Here is a 25294-nt window from a genome sequence, read left to right as displayed (position 1 = left end):
AAGCGGTGCTCCTGGTCCAGCGGCTGCAGAAACACCTCACATAGCTGCTGCACTCGGGGAGTTAGTGGCTGTCCCATCCCCAATCCCCCATCTCTATTCCCAATCCCTGTGCCCAATCCTTATCCCTATCCCATACCCCTATTCCCATCACCATCCCCATTCCTTATCCCCATTCCCATCCCCCATTCCTTATCCCCACCCCCCACCTCCCTTGTACAACTTTTGACGCTGATTTTTGCCAGCATCTCCCCCAGCCACCCACTGCTCGCTATCTGAGCAGGGTTTAACACATTGCCAGGGCACATCAGGCAGGAGGATTCGGTCACATAGGGACGTGGTGGATTTTGAGCTATTTTTGAAGCCTTTGCCAGCAGTCAGCTCCTGGGTGGGCAGCGATGCTTGCCATGCTGCTGCAGCCAGCTCCTTGTGCTGCCTTTACCTACTGAGCCTGCAAACCACAGCAGCAGTGCTTTGGGCAGGCTGAGCTCCCCCAGGAGAGCGGGATCCCTGGAGCTGATGGGTGGTGGCCACACACACATCCTCAGCTTTCCTCCCTCGTGTCTTGGCCAAAGAGCTGGGCCTGCTGCTGCTGCTCCTTGTGTCAGAGCTGTTCCTTACAGGGAGCTCAGTGGGAAGCAGATGACTGCTGGCACTGATGGTGTGATTGCCCCGCTACCCCTCAAAGCCCTAATAACCCCCCAACTGCCCCTCACATCCCCTAACTACCTCCAAATCACCAACCGCTCCCCCATCTGCTCCCCAAACCCTCAATTACCCCAACAGCCACCCACATCCCCTGACCCCCTACGTACTCTCCAAACCCCTAATTGATGCCTCAGCTGCTCTCCAAGCTCTAAATGTCCCCCATGTCCCCTAACTGATCCCCAAATTCAACTGCCACACCCCAACTCCCTAATAAACCTCTCCCAACTGCTCCCCATATCCCCTAACTGCTCCCCACCCATAATTAACCTCCCAACTGCCCCCACATTCCCTGACCCCCAGCTGCCTCCCAAATCCTTAACTGACTCCCCAGCTACTCCCACATCCCCAACCCAACTGCTCCCCCACAACCCCTAACTACCCCAAATGTCCCCAAAATTGCCCCCCCCATCCCCTGATCCCCAAATACATAACTGACCCCCTAGCTGCCCCCTAAGCATCTAATTACCCCCCAACTGCTCCCCTAACTGACCTCCTAGCTGCTCCCCAAACCCCTAAATTCTTCCCAATTACCTTCCAACAGCCCCCATATCCCCTAATTGACTTACAGACCCCCACCCCTAACCAACGCCATAGCTATCCCCTCATCCCCTAATTAACCCCTCAGCTGCCCGCTAAGACACCCGACCCCCAAACCCCTAACTGCTCCCTAAACTCCCCTAATTGCCCCATCTACCCCCCTAATTGCCCCTCATGTCCCCTAACTGACCACCAAACCCCTAATTACCCCCTAGCTGCCCCCCGCATTCCCTAACTGATCCCCAAGCCTCTAACTGCTCCTCAGCCGCCCTCTAAGCCACTAATTAAGCCCCTAATTAACTCCCTAATTACTCTCCTAATTACCACCCCCCCCCCCCCCAATAACTGCTCCCACCGAACCCCCGCACCTTCTACCCGCCCCCAAAGCCTCTCACTCCCCCCTATCCGGTTCCCGGCCCCGCCCCGTGACGCGGTGCCGTTGCGGGCGGTTCCGTTGGGCTCCGGTTGCCGCCATGCTGGTGCCGGTGTTCACGCTGAAGCTGAGCCACAAGCTGCAGCCCCGCACGGTGGCGCTGGGCCGGTTCGACGGCGCGCACCCGTGTCTGGCGGCCGCCACGCAGGCGGGGAAGGTAACGGGGCGGGATCCCGCACGGCCCGGCTCGGCCCGGCATCCCCGGTGTGACGCCCTGTCGGTGTCCCGCAGGTCCTCGTTCACAGCCCTCACGCCCCCGGGCCGAGGACGGGCGGCAGCCGCGCCGCTCCCAGCATCCAGGACACGCACGTGTCGCTGCTCAGCATCAACCAGGCCGTGACGTGCGTGGCGGCCGGGCCGCTCCGAGCCGCGCTGCGACGGGACTGTCTGCTGGTCGGCACCCGCACACACCTGCTGGCGTACGACGTGCACCTCAACTCCGACCTGTTCTACCGAGAGGCGAGTGGCGGTGATGGGGAGGGCTCGGGTAGCGCGACCCGAGGGATGCGGTCGAAGGAAGGACGTGGAGGAGCAGCGAGGGGGTGCTGTGACCAGATTCTGCTCCTGGAGTGGTGCGAGGCTGGCACAGCGAGGAGGGGAGTCCCCATCCATGGGGGTGATCCAGGAGCACACAGCTGTGGCAGCTGGGGCTGCAGGTGGAGCTGGGCTGATGGTTGGACTTGGGGGTCTCAGAAGCTTTTCCAACCTCAGTGACTTCATGGTGCAGTAGTTAGAAGTGTAGGATGTGCAGCTGTGTGTGTGTGAGCGGGCTGTCCTCAGCATGATGTACTGCAGGACAGAATCTGGTGTTTTAATGGGCGTTTGGAGCTGGTGGGACCATTTTGGTGTAACCTGTCCGTGTCCTGCAGAGCGGTGGGAGTTATGGGGTGGCCGAGAGCAGTGGGAGCTGCTGAGGAATCACAGACTGCTAGGAGAATATTGAAGAGGCCTTCAAGGCAACAGTGCAACTCCTCCATTAGAGCATCCCTCTGCTGTCAGCATGTGCACCTGTCCTGACAGCTCAGCTCTCCCAATTAGAGCCCTCGCCCTGGTTAAGCTGTGGGCTGAACTTCACACGTTGTGTCATCATTCAGTTATTGTTACTGTTAGCCCCTTCCCAAACTGATGCTTGTCCTTGTGCTGCCCCTGCTGTGAGCAGCTCCATGCAGTGGGAGGGCTGTGTACATGGAGGTGCCGTTGTGCATCCCCAGGAAGCACAGTGATGTCAGGAGCTCTTTTATTGGTGTGCTCTGATGCCTCACACTTTGTTTTACTCCTTCGATGTCCCTCTGTAGGTTTCAGATGGAGCCAATGCAATTGTGCTCGGAGCGCTGGGGGACGTCCCATCGCCTCTTGCTATTATTGGTGGCAACTGCGCCCTGCAAGGCTTTGACTATGAAGGAAATGAGGTTTTTTGGACGGTAGGGTACACACAGCGCCTTGGCTCTATTGAAAGGCTTTTCTGATGGCATGAATTTCCATGGTCTGTTTGTTTTTTAATATGATAATTAATAATTATATTATTGAGCAGCTTTCTTGTTTCATTTCAGAGCTAAATCTGTGTTTTGCTCTGTATTCATTGCACTCAAATGTCGACAGTAATAACAGTGCTTCACCCTTTGGCCTCTACCCTCAGTAGTGAAGGCAGCCTTTCTCATTTCAGGTTACAGGAGACAACGTTCGCTCCCTGGCACTGTGTGACTTTGACGGCGATGGCAAAAATGAGGTTGGTTTGTAGCCAATTATGTGTGAATTCAGCAGGTTTGGTGGTGTTGTAGTGAAGGGAAGATTAGTGAGGCCATCTGCTTTAGGTGATGGGCAGAGGGAAGCTGTCCATTTTTCAGGCTGCAGCCTGGCAGAAAAAGGCATAGAGGCTCAGTTCATGGAGCTGCACCACTCTCCGGCACTATTTAGAATGAGGGAAATGAGGCATCTTTGGGTCCTGGCAGTGTTAGTGACTTGCCTTGAAAGGAGCATAACACAAGAGGAAATGGTCTTAAGCTGAGCCAGGGGAGGTTTAGGTTGGGTATTAGGAGGAAGTTTTTCACCCAGAGGGTGGTGACGCACTGGAACAGGCTGCCCAAGGAGGCTGTGGATGCCCCATCCCTGCAGGCATTCAAGGCCAGGCTGGATGTGGCTCTGGGCAGCCTGGGCTGCTGGTTGGTGACCCTGCACACAGCAGGGGGTTGGAGCTGGATGAGTATTGTGGGCCTTTTCAACCCAGGCCGTTCTGTGGTTCTGTGATTTTGCCCTTGCTGTGCAGTAGGGCACCCACCTCTTTGATTCAGTGGTTTTGAGATTCTCTGTTATTTTTGCAGCTTCTTGTTGGCTCTGAAGATTTTGATATCCGAGTATTTAAAGAAGACGAGATCGTGGCAGAAATGTCGGAAACAGAGGTAAATTACTTCTAGCTGATGTTTACTGTGATGGGGGTTGGAACTGAAAACACAGCGTAAAACTGCTGTGGTTACTCTGGTCTAAATGCATTGTGTGGGCAAATGGTCGACTACTTGGCAACGTATCTGTCCTTCTGGAGCTGCAAAAGTCAATGTTTAACAACACCTTTAATAACACTTGCACGAGGTTTCTGACGTGTTTGTTTACAAACCTTTAACCAGGCTGAGGGAATGACTGACCTGCCTGGAAATCGGGGCCCTGGCCAAAGGGCTGTGTGTTCCTGGAACGGCCTCATGGCTAACACGCTCTGTGCCTTCTGAGCTACGGAACGTCCTCTGCTGCAGTTCCCAAATCCATTCTCACTGTGATGAAGTCACTTGTCCCACATGTGTCCACGTGGGGAGCAGCAGGGTGAAGGGATCTGTGTTGTACACAGGCTGTATAAACAGGGCTGTGCCTTTTTAGTACCTGCATTAAGAGCTTTGTCCTTGAAAAACTGAGGTCTCCCTGCTGCCCGAGTTAGGACTGGAAGGCTTAGTTAGCTATTAAACTGTTTACAAAGAGCTCTCAAGGAGCAGAGCAGGCAGCGTTCCAGGAAAGGAAGCTGTTTCTGCAGGTGGGATTAGAGCCAGGCATTGGAAATGGGACATTCCACTCTCTGATAACCAATCCAGGGTCGTGTTGTGATTTCTGGTTCAGGGGAAGGGAGCAGACTGTGGCTCTCACGTGCTGTTTGTTTCCAGTTCTGTGGTTAAATTGCTTTAAGTTCACACCTGTGCAGCCTTTAGACCTACTACAGTCTTTCTGCTCTAGTTTGGAAGGACACAGCTTCACCTAAGCCTAAAAGGAAGGGGCAATGGCCATGTGCATCGTGCTCCTTTTAGAAGACTTGAGTAGTTTGCCTTCTTGGTGTTTATTTCTGATGGAAAGGGCCACGTTCCAAGCACGGAGAGGCCTTGCTTAGTGAGGAGCTGTGGGGTAATAGGTCTTAAAAGAAGTGAGAAGCAATCTGGGCTGTGACTCTCAGGTTTTTCCCCGAAGCTGTTGCTGAGGTAATATCTGGCCTGCTGTTCTCATTGCCTTCCAGAGGAAGCCCAACCGTGGGAGCTGTTAATTTTTATCATGCTGATCTCAGGCGAAGATTTTCTCCCAATAATATCTCTCGGGTTTTCCCAGCCCAGGTAACATTGAGCTCCTTGGCATCCTCAGGTCCTGAAGCTCCAGGGAGCGCTGTGTGTGGGGAGCAGCTTCTGGGTGTTAGCACCAGAGACCACAGGAATCCTGCAAGCTGTTGTGCTGCTGTTTGTGGTCATAAATATTTGGTCGGAGAACGCGGTTCGAGGGCAATCTGTACTGGATTGTGTGCTAACACCAGCAACGCAGCTTGTGCGAGGAAACCCTGCCAGGCCTTTGATTGGGTTAAACTGCGTCTGAAAAGCAGTTGCTTTGGTGTTTTGTGCTCCACACAGTGGTGTTAATTACAGTTAAATTCCAATGGAGCACAGTTCTGATGGGGGAGACTTTGTAGTCCTGGGGGTGCAGAATTTGGCGTGTTCTCACTGCTGTGTTCTCTCCCTTTCCCCCTACAAGACTGTGACTGCACTCAGCCCCATGTATGGCAGTCGCTTTGGCTATGCTCTTTCCAATGGCACGGTGGGAGTGTATGACAGGACGTCTCGCTACTGGAGGATTAAGGTCAGTCCTGCCTTGCAGTATCAGCACTGAGAGCTTGAAGCCTCCCGGGGGCTGGTAGCTAATCTCTGCTTGTTGATGCTACCCAGACTCCAGAGATGGTCTGACGTTTTCTACTGAGCATAGTTTATATGTCGTGTAATTATGTAATTGATGTAATTATCATATTACAGAATGTATCCCTTTTTATATAGCAAAATCAACAGCACATCAGTTCCTTCAGTTCTTTTGGGATGGTTGGTGATGAGTTAACACTGATCAAACTGTACGTTTAGTGTTGCTCCAGCTTGTGGGGTCACCGAGCAACCAGAGATGCAGCAGAGAAGTGCGAGTTCAGTGCTGGAAAAAGTCTCTGTCTGTGTTATGAACTCAGTATGTTGTTTTTCAGACACTGAAACGTTCTCACGTTGTGTGTGTTCAGAGCTTGGTTTTCCTCTCTGTACACTCATTCCCCAGAGTCTCGCATGTGTCAGGTTCAAAGCTGCACCCAAGCATAGTTTGTGCTGTTTTCTATCCTCAGTCTAAGAACCACGCCATGAGCATCCACGCGTTCGACCTGAACTCTGATGGTGTGTGTGAGCTGATCACCGGCTGGTCCAATGGGAAGGTGGGTCTGCAGGCTGAGTTCCTGAGCAGAACAGACAACTTATTAAAAAGACTTTTGGGGAGCTGTCACAGTCGACCTAATTTGTCTGGGGACTCCTTGCCAAATGCAGGATCAGCCAGAGCAAACCTTCCTGTGCTTGCTTCAGAGTGAATTGCTAAGGTGTGGTAAGCTGTCTCTATGGTAGCAAAGATCATGTGCAACATCCTAGAGCTCTCCCCTGTCTCTTTTCAGCTTTGTCTTGAGCGCATGCTAATCATCTGCTGCATTTCCTTAATGTTCTCCAGCTACAGGGGACACAACAAGTGGTTATGTGAGAGGGGAGCGGCAGCAGTCCCGGCTGTGTTAGGATTAGTGTAAATCCATCAAAGTGTTGTTTAATCTGATGTCGAGGCATTCCACGCAGCTCAGCTCAGTCTATGCTCTTAAGCCTGCTGCTTGGTGTTGCCCTTTGCCAAAAATGGCTCTTCTGGTTGCCAATTCTTTTCTTTTTTTTGGTAAATCTCCTTTCATAGCAGCTCTCATTACTCTCATTAGCCTAGGGGAATTTAATTAACTTCGTATCAAGCTGGCAGCCTAGAGCCCAGATATGTTGTAACTTCTGTTGGATTAGGTGTATAACATTAAGTCAGCACCCCTCTTGGCTGTGCCCCTTTTTTTAGCTGCAGGCCCTACCCCACCTGTTGGCCTGAAGTGTCCCTTATCTCTGTGATGTTCCAGGTTGATGCACGCAGTGACCGAACGGGGGAAGTCATCTTTAAGGACAACTTTGCTTCCTCGATTGCAGGAGTGGTGGAGGGGGATTACAGGATGGATGGGAGCATGCAGTTAATCTGCTGTTCAGTTGATGGTGAAGGTAGGAGGGCTGTTCAAGACACCAGTTCAGCACACAGCGGTGTCAGGTGTATCACGTCACCTCAGATGATCTAACCTCTGTTTCTGTTCTGTAGGCGTTTTTGTGTGCCAAATTCCCTTGGCTTTATGAGAAGTGAAGGGGATTTTGTGTTAGGCTATCTACAAACGGGATGTCAAATATCGCCTTCTCTGTGGTAATCAGTGTGTAAGTCACTATGATCCAAGCTGCCATCAAAATCCATTTGCCTAAATGAAAAAGTCCCATCCTAAGAGAAATATACTCAGTAAAAACTGTGGTTCTTCAGGCAACAGTGTGAAGTATGAATATACGGGAGGTCTTTTTTCCTGTGATGTTCTTTGGCTGCTTAACAGTGGCCAAAGGGGGACAGAGAAGGATGTGTGCATTTTGGTTTTGTGAATAGTTACTGTATTATAAGTGTTGGGTGTTAACAGCCCTTTGTTTCCTGAAAAAATGCTCTTCAGAGGCTGCAGAACTTCTGGTTTTATCCCACCAGACTTTCAAGAAGTGACACCTCGCTGCTATGAATGGCAGCAGATACAACCATAGGTATTTAAGTGAGCTCAGTTTGGATTTATGGGGTGATGTGATGGCTCCAGGAGAGATTGTGGTGTGATTATCCAGCTGCTTGGCTTCAGAGGCCTGAGACAAACAGATTCAGCAAAACCCATTTGGAACAGAAGCTTGTCCTGTGAAATAGCACAGTGTTTTGCTGTCTGTCTTAACCTCAGGCTGCTGGGAAGTGCACCACTTGGGATTCAGCACGTAACCCCCATCCCAAGCCTGCCCACGAGGCTGTATGCAGTTGTGAAGGTCTCTTGTCCTTGTTGGGCAGCGTGTTCTGTATGTAAGTGTCAGGTGTGTGTGTGTTTGTTTCTGTGCAGTGCGGGGCTATCTGCCAGGAGGTGAGGAGATGAAGGGAAACCTGATGGATACGTGTGCTGAGCAGGACATGATCCGAGAACTTAGTCAAAAGAAACAAAACCTGCTGCTGGAATTAAGAAACTATGAGGAAAACACAAAGGTACCACTTAACCAGTGTGTGGGGCCAAGCCCTGGGTTCCCATTGCTATAAAGGTGGGCGGAGGTCGTGAGGCAGTCTGGACAAGTCAGAGCTGTAACCTGTAATCAGAAGTGAGACTGTCTGCTTGGGATTCCTGCTGCTGCCTTGTGCAAGTGCAGAGTGTGCTCTTCTTACTTTAAGAAGTCACGTTCTCCTTGCCCTGTCATCCTGCTGGAGCAGCTCAATAGAGCAGGCTTTAGTTCAGCATCGAATTATGTCTGAAAATTGTAATTTTTAAAGCCTGAGCCAACCTGGGAGGCAGAGGAGCTGCATAGGAGCACTGCCAGGGTGTTGGTGTGCTGTTGGCTCCATGGGGAAGGTGCAGAACTGGAGGGTTTTGCAAAACAGTCTGAGGAACAAACAGGCTTGTGTTGAAAGAGTAAATGAGTATGGTAGCAAAACATGGAACTGTGCTTACGATTGAAATTGTGCCATCTTTTAGCTTGATAGAGTGAAAATGGGGATTGTGATTCTGAAGGGTGTTGTGCTTTGGAACAGGCTGAGCTGAGCCCTCAGCTGAAGGATGCTGATGGGCAGAGAGGTGTGATTCCAGCCAACACCCAGCTGCAGACCTCCCTGTCGGTCAACCTGGGCTCTGACAGCCAGTCTGCTCACGTGGAGCTGTGCATCTCCACCACCAACGGTGAGCCACAGTCTGCAACCTCTGCCACTTATTTGTGTAAATTCATGCAAACATTCAGTTATATTTAGCTGATGATTTGCCTGTCTCCCCTTCACTCTCTGTAATTTCCTCTTTGTGGCTGCTTTCTTTCCGTGGTTTTGAGCTGTGCTCCTTTGATGGACTTTGGGAGTGAGGAGTTGGGTGGGATTTGTTTCTCATTGTGTTTTGTTTTCCGATGCAATTAACACTTAGCTTGGGTGAAATGAGTGTTGGGGATCTCTGCAGCACTCCTTGTGTTGACTGTAAACATTAATGAGAGTACTGTCATTCCCCAGTGAAAGCAAAGTGCCCACCGCTGAGTGCTGCAGTCTGTAGAAGGGATTAAACATCCATAACAGCATTTTTGTTATGAAAAGCAACCAAACCCAACCTGCCAAGGCAACCTGAGGCAAGGCAAGGTGCTCTGAGGCAAGCGGAGCACCTGTCCCAGAAATTCATGGCCAGTCTTGCTTGCCCATGGGTGGGTTGTGCAGTGTGCAGGTAAACAGGGTATGGAATGTGGGGACTGCCGCAGCCTGGAGCTCTGGTTGTGTTGGGTGTCTGCAGGCCGTGTTGGTGCAGGCATTGTGTGAATGCAACTGGGCCTCAGCTTGGGGTAGGAACCAAGCCAAGTCAGCAGAGTCACCCAGCACCAGGTGCGCTGAGGATGTAGGCAGTTCCAGGTGTAGTGCTGCTCATCTGGAGCACATTTGCAGTTCAGGAGAGCTGCTTGTGCTTAATTTTGAGGAACATGGCAGCTTGTTGCAGCAGGACAGCTGTTAATGGAGAAACTCTTTTTTTTCCCCTTGTTGCTAAGACACAATCATTCGTGCTGTGCTGATCTTTGCTGAGGGCATATTTGAAGGAGAGAGCCACGTGGTACACCCTGGCCTCCAGAACCTCTCAGGTTGTGTTCGGGTTCCACTCGCTCCACCCAAAGACGTCTCTGTGGATCTGCACATCAAAGCCTTTGTGGGTTACAGGAACAGGTGAGGTTTGTGCTGTGAGCTCTCTTGGTCTCCAGAGCTAACAAGTGCGTGACAGCAAACAGTGATGGTGTGGCTTCATACTTGTCCCACTGGAACTGTACTGTTAAGTCCCAGATGCATCAATTGTCCCAATGCTGGATGGAGAGCTGGAATATTTTCTTGAACAGACTTGTTATGTTGTGCTCCTGGGCTCTTCTTTGGGCACTCATAAGGTCCTGCTGTGCTCCAGCTCTTCCTTTAAGGGAGCAGTGAGTGAGGACTTTGCCAAAACTGTCAATAAATCATCCAGTTATGTAGTAGAATCTTAAATGTAAGCTTATATTTTGCTGGAAGGATTATGGAAAACATAGGCAATGGGGAGGAATCATTCAGCCTCATACAGGGATGTTATAAGCCTGGAATTTCCAATTCCCACAGCTTCCAGCTGTTTTCCAGTTGTGAGCAGTTGATTCCATCACTGGGAGCTGCTGATATTAAATACTCAGCTATAACAGACCCAGCAGGCCTCAAAGGAGGCAAGTCACTGCGATGTTAGTAACCATCCTCTTTCCTTTTGGATTCTTCCAGCACACAGTTCTATGTGTTTGAGCTGACCAGGCAGCTCCCCCGCTTCTCAATGTATGCCCTGAGCAGCCTGGACTCGGCCACGGAGCCGCTGAGCTTTGTGAGCTGTGCAACGAATGAGAGGCCACAAAGGGTGAGTGTTTGCTCTGCTGCCTGCTTCCTGGTCCCACTGATAGTGCTCTTCATAGCACATGGAGGGACTGCGGTTAGCTTGATTTCCAAGAACAAATATTATTATGCACTTCTGGCCTTTGGAGTTCTGCAGAGAGCAGGATAGAGGCAACACAGTGCCCAGAGGATGGCTCAGGTACCTGCCAGGTGAGCAGTGGAGCTGTAGTGTTGGTTCTGGAAGATCTGAAATTGATAGCACTGATGAGAGCCCATCTGTTCCCACATCTGTTCCCATGGGTCTCTGTTATACTTGTATGACTCTTCCCATATTAAGTGGTCAAAGGCAAAAAAAAAACCAAAAAAACAAACAGCCAAGACAGAGGAAAACTTTCCTTTAAATTCTTATAGTGGAAGGCAGCTTTGCTTCCTGACTTTCTCCCGTTTCTGGGACTGGTCTTACTTTTCAGGCTTTGGCTGTGGTCTCCTACTGTCAGATTTGATTTTCTTGCAAATATTCTACTTCAGAGCAGGTGTCCAACTGCTCCCATCAGAATGAGTTCCTGACATTCATTTAAGAGATGAATTGGAGTGAATGGAGCTCCCAAGATAACCCAAGCGGAGCCCTGGTGTCACGTGCACATGTAGGGCCATTGCATGGCTCTCCAGACTGCATGCACAGCTGATGCTCTTTGTTTTATTTTTTGCAAGATTGTTGTGTGGCTGAATCAGAGCTTCTTGCTACCAGAGGATGCAGAGTTTCAGAGTGCTCCCTTTCAGGTTTGCTTCACTTCCCTTCGTAATGCAGGCCAGCTCCTCATCAAAATCAAGCATGGTGGAGAGGTGAGTGTTCTTCAGGCAGCCCTGCTGAGTAGTTTTGGGTGATACTTTGGCACGGAAGAGCATGTAAGTGCTTTCTTGTCCTTTCTGACAGATCTCTATCTGCACGGATGATATTGATTTAGCTGGTGACATCATCCAGTCCATGGCCTCCTTTCTGGCCATTGAAGATCTGCAGGTGGAAGCAGATTTCCCTGCATACTTCGAGGAGCTACGGAAAGTGCTGGTAAAGGTGAGAAGGAATTGGGGGTGTCGATATGAAGGGAGAAAACTAAGGATCTCCAAAACTGCTTTTTCCTTGTGTAAATCAGCCAGCAGTGATTTGCTAAATACTCTGTGCAAAGGATGAGGGGTACCCCCAACGTTCTGCATGTTATATGGAGCAGGGTCTTGGTCCCCAGTAGCTGCATGTTCAGAATAATGTAAATATGTTGTGTGGGAGACTGAGCTGTGGATTTGGGACAGAGAGTAAGGTGTGCATCTCATCCTGAGCACCGTTCTGTAGGGTAAAAGGTGCTGATCCAGCAGCTGGGGAGCGAGGGAAAGGAGGATGGTCCTGGGTTGGTTAAGGTGGGATGTTATTTCCTATTACACCAAGATGAGGTGTAGCTTAAACAATTCCCTTTGTGCCCAGAGTGCCTGAAGGCCTTTTCTCATGGGTGTTTGCCTTGGCCAGGTGGATGAGCACCACTCGGTGAATCAGCGGCTCACTGCTGACATGGCCGACCGCTCCAACCTCATCCGTGTCATGCTGGTCCAGGCAGAAGATGCTCGACTTCTGGGAGACATGTGAGCAGTTGCCACCTTGTATGTTTTGGGTGTAGAACAGCCAGTCTCTGCTTCTCAGGCAGGAAAAAAAAAGCACAAAAGCATTTGTGTAGTGGGAGAGATGCCCAGTTACAGCTCTTTGAGCAGAGCTGGTACCTTGGCTGGTCCCACCATGAGCTGTCATTGAGCCGTAACCTGTTTTTTAGGGGATAGCTGGCCTGGGGGAGGCAAGAAGGCAGGTTTTGGCCTTGAACTGGCCTTGAGAAGGTGATACTTTAGAAAGGATTCACTAAAGGGAGGAGGAACTGAAAGCTGACTCTGGTGTGTGTACCTTTCAGAATGCCGAGACTGAAATGTTCAGTTCCAGCCCTTCACTGTGCCATCCTGTGCTCTGCTTGTTTCCTGCCCTGGCTGCCAAGGGCAGCAGTAAAGAGGTCTGAATCCTGCCAGGCTGTTTTACTTTCACTGGAGAAAACAGCATCTGGATAAAGAGTCTACCAAAATAGGCCTCCTTTTCTTTTTTCCTGTTCAGTAATGATGTTAACCAACATGTCTAGGTGGGTCTGTGGTGCTGTAGCTGCAGACACGCAGCTAACCATGGCAGCCGTCACAACTGTGCATTGCTGCACCTTGCTATGGACAGGCCAGGAGTTACTCTTATGTCCCCAGAGATTCAGCTCACTGTGTTGATTGTCCCCCCAGGAAAAACGTGAAGACACGGTACGTCGAGCTGTATGACCTGAACAGGGATTTGATAAATCAATACAAAATTCGTTGCAACAATCACACAGAGCTGTTGAGCAACCTGAAAGCAGTGAATCAAGCAATCCAGAGGGCTGGGCAGTTACGTGGTAAGTGTGTGTGTAGGGCGGATGGGAGTCTAGGGTCCCACTGAGTCTGATAAGGTATCTCAGATCATCTGGGTTGCTTAAGTGGTAGAAGTGGCCTTTGGTTGCCCAGATGCAGACAGTTGCCTGTGATGGGGAACGAGATTGGTGCCTTGGGAAGGAAGCTGAGGAAGGTTTTCAGTTTTTGCGTGGTACAGAACTCAATGGCTTTGGTTCAGTTCTTTGTTTATAGCTGGCTCAGTTTAAGAAAATAATAAAAGAAGAGCTATCAACACAGGAAAACTGTCTGTCTATATTGTACTGGTCCTGTCAACCTTTGGTGAAGGATGCATTTTGTTGTATATTTGTAGCTTTCCCCTTCCAACGAGTCCCTCAAACTGCCTTGTAATAGAACTATGGAAAATGCTTTCAAGGAAGGGCTTTATTGTAACAAAAAGGCAAGGTGGCACTTCACTGTTTGCTTAGAAGTGTTCTGAGAGACCCCTGCACTGTGAGCCTCGTTTGTATTTCCAGCATTTTTTCTCCTTCTAATTGATTTTCTGTTTCTTTCACTTCACAGTTGGCAAACCTAAGGCACAGGTGATCGCTGCTTGCCGGGATGCAATAAGAAGCAACAACTTCAACACGCTGTTCAGGATAATGCGTTCGGGGGTCGCGTCCTCTTAAAACAACCAGAGGGAGGAACAGCAGTTGCGTAGTGCTGGTGTTTCCAAGCTGTAGGACCAAAACCAACAAGCATCTCATTCCTTCCCTGCTCTGTTGCAGAGTGAGGTCATAGCAAAGGCTGGACGTTAGTTAAAGCGTCGGTCCAGAAATGCTATTTCTGCAGGCCAGAGGACAGGAGGCTTCTTGAACAGTGCACCAGATTTAAGTTCAAGTGTAGTATTTATGTAAGGCAGAGGTATATCTGTGAAGCATTTATTTTTCATACAGTAACTTATTTGTGTGTTTTAATATATTCTGTAGTGGGCATCAGTTTTTTCCCATTAAAACATAAACTGGTTTGGCTGCTTTTGTTCTGATTTAGTTGGGGTGATGCATACGGTTATTTGCTGAAAGATGAAACGCTTCGTTAGCTTTGCTGCATAATCAAACTGATCTCTGCGCATGCTGTGTTGAGGGTATGTCTGTCGCTGGGTTTGCATTGGAACATTGGAACCTGGAGCTGACTTAAACACAGGACTATGAGTCTGCTAACTTCAGAATCAAGTTTCTGGAACTTGCCTCCAACTTGTGTCAGCTTGTGCTCCCCACTGCAGTTATCCTGCATCAGAAGACCCCTGGTTCCATTGCAAGGATGTGCTGCTTCCCTGGTACACTGCAGTCTGCTGCACCAAAGGGAAACTTCTTCTGGCTTTGCAGCCAAGTGGTTGAAAGCTGCTGGGTTCCAGGATAGGAAGGCAGGAAGTGGTTGGTTTCATACCTACCTGACACTCCCCACACCCACATTGCAGGAAGCTTTGTGTTCAGCTGCTTGTTGGTGGTACTGCTGGGTAAAGCTGCAGGTGCTGGGGTGGGCAAGGGTGTATTTCAGGAATGAGGAAAACAAAATACACAGCCAGGTTTGTATAGAAAAGAGCTATCAGTATGTAATGGGATCAGGAGCAGGTCCTGATAAATCTCTTGTCCCCTGGCTCAAAACTGTTTATTAGTTGTGGGATCTTTTCAAATCAGATTTATACATTACAGAAAAGCTGTAGGTTAGATGTGAACATAGTGCAGAACCTCTGTCAAAACAAATTTCTCCTAGAAGCTAAAAATAGCCTGAACAGGACGAGGCTGAATGCCAGAGCTCCCAGCTCCTGCCCCTTCATCCTGTCTGCACTATGCTGTGGGGAGGAGGCAGCCCATCACCCATCACCTGTAGAGGGGTTCTTGGGTATCTTCTCAGTGCTGTCAGCAGCACTCACCTCCTGGAGGTCTGTCTCTTACGTGCTAACTGATTTAAAACCAGCAGCCCACTGCTTGCTGCAGCCACTGGCAACAAGTTGAATGGGAAAATTAATTCTTGCACTGTGTTTTAATCTCCAGAACAGTCCCTTGCCAGGGCTTCAGCCTTTCAAGATGGAGAACTGAGCTGCCAAATGCATGGATCTCCGTTGCTTCAAATCAGCAGTGGGAGCTCATTTGAATTCTTTAGGAACGTGGTTGTTAGTCAAATTCAGCTTCTTGATGAGAATGGAGGTGAGCCACCCATGCTGTTCTAAGCGAGCAAACTCTAAGACTTGATTATGGAACAGTCTCCTGGCACAAGTCTCAGGCTTTCTGCCACCTGCTGTACTTGTTCCCACTGTTTCCAGCTCTTCTTTTGCTCTTTATGTTCAAAATTGTAATGCTTGCTTAGTAGCATTCCTGCAGTCCATTCGGTGATCAGACAGTGCCTGTGATCAGAAAGCAGCTTTCCCATCAGCCTGATTTCCAGGGCTGCTCACCAGGCACTTCCAGTCCCAGCTTTATTTTGCTCTTGGCAGCCTATCTGTCAGTGCTTGGCAGTCCGTGGGTCACAGTCCAGGCTTTGGCTGTGGCTGATTTCCTCCAACAACAAACTTGTCATTTATTTTCCAGTAAAAGCAGCTTTTATATTTGCCAAATGTGAAATCTGCATCCAGGAAACTGAAGTGATACACCGAGGTTTGCAGTTGCATGTTGACATAGAGCAGCTGTTGGTTGGCACACAGCAGCAAGTTGACATAAGCACAGTGTCCAGCTGAACCTGCACCAGGAAATGATTGGCCAACAGTTTGTGCTGGGAAGGGTCAGTCCTCCAGGGCTGTTGTGTAGCATCCAGTTCTCATTCCGGGGGGTTGTTTACAGCCATTAAGCCACTGCTCAAGCACAGAATAACCTCTGAAATCACACCAGTAGAACTGTATGTTGTTCAAGGAGACGATGCTGCACTGGGAGTTGGGTTTGCTCCATGGAGCTCTGCGACATTCAGCACCTGTCTGGAATTCTGCCCTGCACTGAAGCTGCTTAAAGGCATTGTATTTCCCCACAGGGTCCATTTGCTGCCTGAGCAATGTGCTGCAGCAGCGCTGTGCTGGATCCCTGCCCTCTCAACAGGGAGCTGAGAAGCAGGGATTTTCCATGACCTAATTCAGGTACCGGTTTGGAGCTGAAGAACAAACAAAGCGATGGGAACTGACAGCTGGCAACAGGTTACCTCACGTTAGACACACGTTCTCCAAGTCCCAGGGATCGCTGTTCACCTTGTTAATCCTAATGCGTGGCATCCCTGGTGTCAGCACTTATATCTGTGTTTATGACTGCAGAAATCATTCCCTCAGCCTGTTCTCTGGTTAATCCGCATTGAATTGCTTCTGTTTCCCATCCTGTTAACAACCAGATCCTGAGAAACATATTGTGAAGCACTGGAGTAACACAGCACTTGGGTAACAGAAGCTGCTGTACCCTGCATAGAACAGCAGGCTTCCTGCTGCAGCCACGCATGCATCCTCACAGGGCTGAGCTGGTAACTGACACAAGAGGCTGTTTGACACAAAGCTGCTCACACTGCGCCATGTTAATCCCTTACCTACTCCATTTTGTTGGGTTTTTTATTTTTTTTTTTCAGCGGTAACTGCAAATTTACCTTTGTAAGTGGCTTCATCTCAGCCTCCTGCGGCAGAAGGGTGTTTCCCTGGGCTCAATAACTGCCTTGCTTGAGTAGGGGCTGCCATGCCCTCTAGTGTATCATTTATTATTAAAAAGAGAGCTTCAAAAGGCACAGTCTGCTGGTAGGCTATTCCAAGACCAAACACACTCTTAGGCTGACGTTGCAGACGATTATGCTGTTTCTTTTTGTTAATTAACTTACTCCCAGCTTTGCCTAAGTGACTTTCTGTGAGCAGCTGTGGTATCAGATCTGTAACCTTTGTTTGAAACTACCCAAACCTAGTTTTAATTTGAGAACTCCCATGACTCGTCTTTTTCTGCTGCAGCTGCTCCCAGGAAGGGCTTTTGTCCCCATAAAAGCTGTTGCAAAGAAAGTGCTTCAGAAATTAACCTAAATTAGCGATGCACTAAGAGCTCCGTGCTCTTTACAGCATGTGTTTCCAGGTTCAGCCCCTTGTCTTTGTAAGCAGTTTGGAACAGCAAAGGAATGTTAAAAGAGTGCAGTACACACAGAAGCCAGCTTAGGGAAACAAATCAGACAATGAAGATCATGTAGAGCTCCCAGGCCTACGTGTTTTCTAATCCGTTTCAGAAGACAGTCATGAAGTCAGGCCCCAGGTACTTGCTGCCTGTGCCAACACAACTTGCCTTATTTGAAGCTTGCTGGTGCCCTGCTGCTAGCTGTGCTCTTACACCACCTTTGTTGGCCTGGAACCAGAGTGATAGGCTCCAAGCAGCTCACCCTCTCCAGATCAAACAGAAGCAGGAGGAAATAAAAATACATGCACTTCCCAGCTTGCTGCAAGCCCAAGGCCTCTGTTGGCTGGCTTGGGGGACCTGAAAGTACACCTGCATTTCTCCTGAGTGCAGCAAAGTATTAGGCAAGCACGTGCATGCCAGGGCCAAGCCTACAGCACGGTGCTTGCTGCCCAGCTGGCTGCCCTCCTTTCATACCTGCTACCTGGAATGATCTGAGCAGCCTACTTCCAGTGACAGAAGCCAGGCTGGAGTCTAGCAGACTGCAGGACAGAGCTGGAACTGGACAACAGGATGCACTGTTAGCAATCCTCCTGCTGTGGATGATGAGCCAAAAGATGTGAGTTGGTAAGATGGCAGTTCTTGCTACCAGCCCAGCCTCTCCTGCTCCAAGACTGCAGCCACAGCTCCTTCAGATCTGAAGCATGGAGCTGTTCAAGTACAGGCACAGGCAAAGAACATAGGAGTGGGTCTCTTCTTTCATCTACTGCTTAACTTGTAAACTCACAGGAGTAGGGCCTCCATCTGGGTCTGTCTGCTCAGCATTTAGCATAATGAAGTTGTGCTCCTGTTACAGTGCCAAGGCCAGGCTGCCACTGCCAGCAGCTTTATAGCCTCACTTTCTTCCTTCACGATTCCACAGAGCTGTACACTTCTCATTTCCCTCGGCAGCTCCTTTATTTCTGCCACTACAAAAGATGAACACAGTTAAATTCCAGAAAAAGTCCTGAGTATTTTATAACAACTTGCTGAACTACAGTCATAAGCATTTAACTGACGTGTTTGTTTAAAAACAACAAAAGTCATTAACTTGGAACCACGTGCGCTTCTAGTTTTCACCCTGCCAGAGGAGAGACTCATCCCACACATCTCATTTCCACAAGAGAAGGGCTGGGAAGCCATCAGTTGCACAGGGATGGCACCCTCCATGTACCATTAAAAACAGCTAAGAGTGCACACTGCAGCCAAGTCAGGAGACACGATTTCCACTTACAGTTAATAACAAAAGTCACCTAGACCCCCTAAGTAGGACATAGTTCACATACAGCATGATCAAGTTAGGATCAGGAAGGTTGGCTGGGCTCAGGCAGGCCCAGCTGAATGCTTGGACACGGCCCTGCCCCAAAGCCAGCACCACCATTTTCTGTGTATGATGGTCATCGTGCCATCACTCATAATAAACAAATGAGAAATCCCAAAATGCTCTTCTGCTCGGGTGCTTTTTCAGGCGTGCCAAGCTGCGATGATTGATGTATTTCACAAACTTCATAGTTTCTTTGTCTCTGTACACCAGGGCCAAGCAGTTGTCCTCTGGATTCACAGTCAACAGCTGGAAGAGGTGAGAGTAAGGAGGAAATTAGTCACTGACCACTTGCCTCTTGAAGCCAAATCCAGGGCTGGGCCCCCAAAGAGCTACAGCTCAGGCAGAAAGCTCAAGGGTAGGCACAAGGCTCCAGTGCAACAGCTTCATCTTGTGTTAGCATTGTGATCAAGTGTAATCATGCCACTCCGCCCTAAGTAATTAATTTTTATCTAATTAACAGTTAGCAGCCAAGCTCCTTACCTCTTCATCTTCACCTTTAGCAATGTAGGAAGTAAAGCCACCATATGCAGGATCCCAATCTGAAAAGAGAAAAAGATTCTTAGAAAGTTGAACGCTGTCCAGACTCCTCACAGCCCTCCTGTATGAGACACAGCTTTTATCTTCCACACTGCACAGTGACTGGAAGCAGGACCGTCCCCTGTTTACCTCCTTCTGGTCTATCTTTTTCCTTTTACATTCAGAACTGAATGTACCAGGTTTGCCTTTTAGCACAGACAGGCCATTTAAGGTAGCTTGGCTTTCTGCTGCCCACAGTTTTGCCTTAGCAGATAGCAAACTTCCAGTATAATTACAATCACGTGCCAGGTTGTTTCACCTATGCATTCTCAGCTAATCTAATAAAAAAATGCATGTGTGTATATTTTTGTTTTCACCATTATCTAACTAGCAATCAATCCGAAATGCCTTGACACACCTAATGTGACTAGAAAAAAAGAAACAGGCTTTGTGAACTGGAGGCAGTGATAGTTTTGATGAGAAAGGAGGCAAAATGCAATGCTTTCAACAGGAATTCTGGCCACCCGCCCTTCCACTGTGCTCAGAGCCACCGCCCAGCAGAGTAAAGACACTGGGCCCAAGTCCTTTCCCTCTGCCCCAGCAAACCCACACGCCACCTCCTGGCTGCAACACAGGCAGCTCAGGCAAAGACACAATCCCAAATCTTTGTGTACAGAACACAGGAGTGAAGATGAGGATGTTGTCTGTTGTCTGCTTACCTTCACAGCCACAGTAGAAGAGCAGGTCAAGAGCAAACTCAGTTGCTTGATTGTCGTGGACTAGAGTATAGTGCCCATTGGTCCAGCGCCGCAGCTCCCCTGCACACATCGGGGTACTCGAACCTATGGGAGGGAGCAGATTATCCCAGCAGCCAGGCAAAGCCATGAGGATGTGCTGTAGCTGACTCCTGCAAAGCTCAAGGTGTGTGAGGGGAAGCCCCCATACTGTCTTTGCTGGCCCCAGCAAAATGCAAAGGAAGAACAAGTCAAACAGATCTCATGTTAACTTCTTTTCTGGAGGGGGCTCTAAGTCATGTCCTTCGAACAGTGTGGAACAGGGGATGGACAGATGCAAGGTTTAACTACATGATCCTTGAGGGCCCTTCCAACCCGGGTAAGTTTTGCTTTCTGACAGCTCCCAGAAGCAATGTGCTTTGATTCAACCAGTTCTTCCTTCTTTTTTGTTCCCCCTCCTTTGGGGTCTACACTAGAGCTCTAACCTTCAAAAGCCAGTAACCTGCCTGCTATGAAAGCACGCAAACACTGCAGGGAGGAAAGCAGCACTCTGAACTTTCAGATAGGTACATCAGAATTTGGGAAAGTCTTTATGTTCTCACGGCTCTAGTCAGTTTTCAATCCACGCAGCCTCAAACTATGACCTCCTCCTATGGGAGTTTACAATTACACAGGAAGAATATGGCAACAAAAAAGGCAAAATGACAAGCCAGGGAAATAGAAACAACAACAACAAAGTCTTTGTACGAAGTAAGTCTTGGGTTTTAATTCCTTTTTCTTCTTATGTCTAATCACTTGTAAGATTAGCATTTAAAAAAAACCTGATACATTTGTACCTTGTGCTCACTGCAGTACAAGGTGAAATCCCAGTTCCATGAAAATCTCTGGGTCTGCTGCCAACAACCTTAACGACAGGATCCTGCTCAAGTCCTTTCACATTGCTGCTGCCCTACTTACCATTCTGTGTCTCACTGTCTTGTGCCTCAGAGATGTTGTCAGGCTGGTCTGACTGACTGGTACTGCTGTCAGCACGCTGGTCAGTCTTTTCCTCCTCACTTTTGGAACTGCTGTGCCCAGCACTGTCTGCTGCTCTTCCCTCCCCAGCATCCTCATCCGAGGGGGCGAGGAAGTGCAGCTTTAGACCAGTGAAGTTGGAAAGCAGTAAAAACAGGGCCTCTGAGCGCAAGAACTGCAGGAAGTCCTTCAGGATGTCAGGGAGGCTGTCTTCCTCTGCTGTCTCATAGAGTCTGGAAGACAGCAAATAGCAGCAGCAGAGAATCGATGAGAGCCACATCCATGGCAGCAGCACTGGTCAGTGCAGCCTCATGGCAGCTCCTGCTTGGTGTGATCAATGGAACAGCATTGTCATTTCCTACCTTTTATTAGGAGGCCCCCGACTACTCCAGTGGATGTCTTTGTTCTCCAAAGCTTCGCACAGAAGTTGAAATTTCTCTTTCTAGGAAAGAAAGAGTTCTGAAACATTAACCCTTAGCCCCCAGGTCTCCCTCAGTGTAGTGCAAGCAGCCATCCTGTACTCTCATATAAGGCATTCTCAATGTTTTCTTTAACTTGCCTGTCTCCCAGTGACTGCAGAATAGAAGAGCATAGTCTGGGTGGGCACTGTGAATTTTTAATGGCCATGACCTGGTAGGTATGAAATGTTACTTAACTGTTGGCTGGGTGAGAATGCAATTTCGCTGAGATATGGATGCTCAGCAAACCAGGGGTAAATCAGCCTTGAGAAACACAGCCATTCAAGTAAGCCAAAGTCACAGCAAGTTGTTTGTTTCACATACAGGTGAGTTCCCCTAAGCTCTTGCAGCTTAGATAAGAACACTCTGGTTATCATGGGAAGGATGATGTGATTCCATCCTTCTGCTTTGTTTCCAGCAGGAAATGAGAATGCTGAAGCAAAGCTTATAGGTTTTGATGTATCCCTGCACAGCAGTGTACAGGCAGGCAGTGGTTATCTATCCACAGAAACACAGAACGGCTGAGGCTGGAAGGGACTTCGGGAGGTCATGCATGACATGAGGACACTACCAGCCCTGTAACCACATTGCAAGGAAGCACAAAGCTCACCTTAAGAAAATCTTTCAGGAGAATTTCTGATCGCTCCTCAAATTCCTCCTGGATTTGAGCTTGGGAGTCCATGTCCAAATAAACTACGTTGACCCACTTATACAAGATTTCATGCTGGAAAGGAAATGGATGTGAACAACATATTTGCAAAAGTAAAAGCATTTCCCCAATTCCTCTTTGCCCAGCTGCCCATAGTACTACATTCCACCCACCCACTCCATTGCTGACCTCTCTATACTACTGTTGTCATGCACAGGGGACAGAATAAAATATATATAGAGAGATATATAGGAGGGAAACTATCTACAAATTTATGGACAGGAATCAAAAAGGAGACTTGGATAAGCTAATGTTTAAAGCATCTCCAACCACTGACGTGTCCTGAACAGGTATTTGAGAGACATGAAAGAAAGGTAAATGCAGTTCAGTGGACACTGGCTACTCACATCGTAGGGGATGTGTGGGCTCCTGGGCAAGGGAGCTTCGATGTAGCGTGCAGGTCGCTCTATTGGGGGGCCATGAAACCAGCCGCTCACTGACATGCGGCACTTCTCCTCCGACAGAATCTCTGATACCTGGAACAACATCAGCAGCACGTCAGTTTAGAATACATAACATGAAAGGAGTAGCTGTAATTGGTTACACAGACTCATCCCTCATGAGAACCTACTGCTTTCAGAGAGGAGGCAGCCAAGGGCTACAAGAAGCTGGATTATTCTCTGTTCATAGAGAGAGAGCTAAAACAAATGTTGATGCTCGAGTCCCTTGCAGATATCCAAAATCCCCACCTGACCTTTTATTCTATGCTCCCTATTCTATGCTAGGAAGTAATGGTAGGATTTTCTTTCCCCCAAGATGACGGAGTTAGGCTGACAGCTTAAAGTTGGCTTTGCCAGCTTCTGTCTTCCCTAAAGTTATAAGCTTTTAATGCACAGCACTTAGCATAAGTATCTATTCTGACTGCTCATGCTTCTCCCTTCCCCTTTTCTCCTTCCACCCAGGGCTGTAACAGCACAAAGAACAAATAGCCACAACAGAGACAAGAATAAAGACATGAAAAAAGGCAGCTCCTTGCCTGGTGGAAAGAGACTGGAGACACTTCAAAGAAAACAAGCGTGTTCCATGAAGGCATCAATGACTTCACGATTTGCTGTGGCTGAAAGTGTTCTGAGGAGGAAGAAAACATACTCTGGTTAAGATACTGAACTTACTAGCAGCTGATGGTTCTGACTTCATGGCTAACTGGTGGGATACTTCAGCATAAGGGCTGGAGCTCAGGGCTTGATGAGAAATCAGAGGACTTCTGTTGTTGGAAAGGGAATTACTTAGTCCCTTTTAAGTCCCAAGCACAGTTATTGGCATCGCTTCTACCCCGCCTTCTTGGAAAAAAAAAGGATTCCCCTCTTTGTTAAATCTGCTGTCACCCACTGGCTTTGTGGCTTTGTCTACAAAGACTTACAACCCCCTCTGCAAGGTGCAAGTTTTATCTACATATCAGTTCTGAATGAAGGAAATACTCTTCATAGAACTGCTGTGAGGGGTGGGTGCACAAAGGTCATCTCTTTCAGTCAACTAACACTGAGCTCTTACCATCTGTGCTGAACAGGTCCAGTGTCCCTCCGTCACTTTTCTCCCATGGCGGCACGAGGTACAGGATGAAAGCAATTCTCCGGCCTTCCAGCTCATCATCATGGCACAGCAGTACATCTGCAAGAACACACAGTTTGCTACAGTAAAGCTGTGCTGAGTATACCTATGATTAATTTCAGTGGTTGCTTCTCAGCTTTCTCCCTGCAACTGTACAAGAAAGAACATGCTGAGAGGCGAAAATGCAGTTCTTGGAAGGGCAGCACTAACACCACAAGGTTAATTTCTGTGGGATTTTACTGTAATTAACCTACTCTGAAGATGTGGAAATACAATTCCTGTCACCCACCACAGTGGGTGGATTAACCAAGGTCTGCTTTTTGATACACAGCTGCCCTGCAAGATGTTTGTGCTGCAGTGGAGGGAAAGGGAATCCCTGAGCATTGAGCAGTTGGTTGCATAGAAGACTTACAAGCAGTACAAGTGTTCCTTGCCTGCCATAGCAACGTGCATGCAAGGGGTGAGATAGCCTGGATGGAACAGCCACCATCCAGGGTTGGAATACCAGCCTTGGGCCCTGCTGCAGCTGCAAGCAGCATGACCACAGTAATGGGGAAGGGTCAGGAGGCGTTAGGGACAGGCTGTGGTTCACTGGGTGGTGGGCTCAGCCCCAAGCTCCAGAGCTGAGGGAGCGCTAGGACGCTGCTCTCAGACTCGGGGTTTGGGTGGTGCCATGTGGAGTCAGGAGGCTGGTGGGCAGACTGACCTGTGCTCTCATACTTGGCGCAGGAGATGTCAATGGAGGGCTCCAGCTCAATGTGGGTAACAGCCTCCAGCCACGCTCGCAGGGTCCCGCTCAGCGCCCGCCTGGGGAGCAAAGCACAGGGTGAGGCAGGCCCAGGATGTGCTGCCCCGTGGACCCTGCTGCCTTACCTCAGTGCACTGACGTGGGGCTCCGGCCTGGCCCCCAGCTCCTCGGACTGCGGCAGCATGGGGAGAGATGGAGAAAAGCATTGAAGAAGGTGCTGAAGGAGACCTCACGGCTCTGCAACCCCTAAAAGGAGGTTGTGGTGAGGATGGGGTTGGCCTCTGCTCCCAGGGGACAGTGATAAGGTGAGAGCGATGGCCTCGTGTTCTGTCAGAGGGTCAGGGTGGCCATTGGGGAACATCTGCGCTCTGAAAGAGCAATGAGGCAACGGCACAGCTCAACGGGGAGGGGGGGGGTGTCAACCATCGCTGGGGTGTCCCAGAGTGGTGTTGCTGTGGCACTGCGGGCTGCAGGCAGTGCGCACTCTGTGCTCTATGTCGCTCAGTGCACTCTGTGCTCTATGTCGCTCAGTGCACTCTGTGCTCTATGTCGCTCAGTGCACTCTGTGCTCTATGTCGCTCAGTGCACTCTGTGCTCCCTGTCGCTCAGCCCCGCTCCCGTCCCGTCCCACCTGGTGCACTGTCAGCAGGTCGTTCCGTCTCTCCCTGTATCCCAGGCCCAGCAGCTCATCGCCCAGCGCCGCCGCGAATGCCGGGCTGGCCAAGAGGCCGCGCAACACGCCGTGCCGGAACGGGGCCCGCTCCACCGCTACGGCCTCTGCGGGGACAAAGCGGGCGGTCAGTTCGGCAGGCGGCAGTAGGATGAAAGCCGCTAGACCCCCCCTAGGGCCCATCCCGTACCGTGCCGGAGCGGCTCCCCGCCGTCCCAGGCCGCTGCCGCCCGCTCCCGTAGCTCCACATCACCGATGGCTGCACACAGCTCGGCCTCCACCTCCCGCCGCCCGCGCTTCTCCACACCGCGCCCGCCCGCCGCTCCGCGCCGCTTGGCCCCCATGCCGCCGCCGCACAC

The 25294-nt window shown here is 49.6% G+C and overlaps 2 protein-coding genes across 5 annotated transcripts; one reads left to right on the top strand and one right to left on the bottom strand.

The window, feature by feature from the left end:
• The first annotated feature begins 1633 nt into the window (after window positions 1-1633).
• BBS2 (Bardet-Biedl syndrome 2) lies at window positions 1634-14095 on the top strand. 2 transcript variants are annotated; one of them, XM_015873841.2, is made up of 17 exons: window positions 1638-1832; window positions 1907-2134; window positions 2971-3096; window positions 3339-3401; window positions 3994-4071; window positions 5663-5767; window positions 6285-6371; window positions 7089-7224; window positions 8127-8266; window positions 8804-8948; window positions 9784-9955; window positions 10523-10652; window positions 11339-11470; window positions 11562-11699; window positions 12144-12256; window positions 12938-13086; window positions 13643-14095. In XM_015873841.2, exons 1-17 carry the CDS (start codon window positions 1716-1718, stop codon window positions 13747-13749), a joined length of 2166 nt encoding a protein of 721 aa, XP_015729327.1. In that variant the 5' UTR covers window positions 1638-1715; the 3' UTR covers window positions 13750-14095. The 2 variants fall into 2 exon arrangements, with proteins under 2 accessions (XP_015729328.1, XP_015729327.1); XM_015873842.2 differs by lacking the exon at window positions 13643-14095 and having other exon boundaries at window positions 1634-1832; window positions 12144-12274; window positions 12938-13046.
• Window positions 14096-18113: 4018 nt separating this feature from the next.
• Window positions 18114-25294, bottom strand: OGFOD1 (2-oxoglutarate and iron dependent oxygenase domain containing 1). Of its 3 annotated transcripts, XM_015873843.1 has the most exons (13): window positions 25126-25294; window positions 24897-25042; window positions 24391-24437; window positions 24224-24324; window positions 23461-23577; window positions 22946-23037; window positions 22317-22445; window positions 21871-21984; window positions 21165-21244; window positions 20746-21035; window positions 19774-19896; window positions 19019-19077; window positions 18114-18784 (listed from the first exon to the last, which is right to left on the bottom strand). In XM_015873843.1, exons 1-13 carry the CDS (start codon window positions 25277-25279, stop codon window positions 18623-18625), a joined length of 1614 nt encoding a protein of 537 aa, XP_015729329.1. In that variant the 5' UTR covers window positions 25280-25294; the 3' UTR covers window positions 18114-18622. The 3 variants fall into 3 exon arrangements, with proteins under 3 accessions (XP_015729329.1, XP_015729331.1, XP_015729330.1); XM_015873845.1 differs by lacking the exon at window positions 25126-25294 and having other exon boundaries at window positions 24391-24511; window positions 24897-25009; XM_015873844.1 differs by lacking the exon at window positions 25126-25294 and having other exon boundaries at window positions 24391-24633; window positions 24897-25008.

This window comes from Coturnix japonica, chromosome 11 (assembly GCF_001577835.2).
Source record: "Coturnix japonica isolate 7356 chromosome 11, Coturnix japonica 2.1, whole genome shotgun sequence".
Classification (NCBI taxonomy): Eukaryota; Metazoa; Chordata; class Aves; order Galliformes; family Phasianidae; genus Coturnix; species Coturnix japonica.
The sequence above is the reverse complement of the archived record's forward strand: the minus strand, read 5'-3'. Positions and strand labels throughout refer to the sequence as shown.

What these genes read in the sequence shown, in the direction of transcription:
- BBS2 (XM_015873841.2), top strand. Translation starts at nt 1,716, where the DNA reads ATGCTGGTGCCGGTGTTCACGCTGAAGCTGAGCCACAAGCTGCAGCCC. An exon ending in CCGCCACGCAGGCGGGGAAG is followed by an intron (nt 1,833 to 1,906) that starts GTAACGGGGCGG and finishes GGTGTCCCGCAG; the next exon opens with GTCCTCGTTCACAGCCCTCA. An exon ending in AAATCAAGCATGGTGGAGAG is followed by an intron (nt 11,471 to 11,561) that starts GTGAGTGTTCTT and finishes CCTTTCTGACAG; the next exon opens with ATCTCTATCTGCACGGATGA.
- OGFOD1 (XM_015873843.1), bottom strand. Translation starts at nt 25,279, where the DNA reads ATGGGGGCCAAGCGGCGCGGAGCGGCGGGCGGGCGCGGTGTGGAGAAG. An exon ending in CCCCACGTCAGTGCACTGAG is followed by an intron (nt 24,325 to 24,390) that starts GTAAGGCAGCAG and finishes TTTGCTCCCCAG; the next exon opens with GCGGGCGCTGAGCGGGACCC. An exon ending in CTAAAGGTGAAGATGAAGAG is followed by an intron (nt 18,785 to 19,018) that starts GTAAGGAGCTTG and finishes CACCTCTTCCAG; the next exon opens with CTGTTGACTGTGAATCCAGA.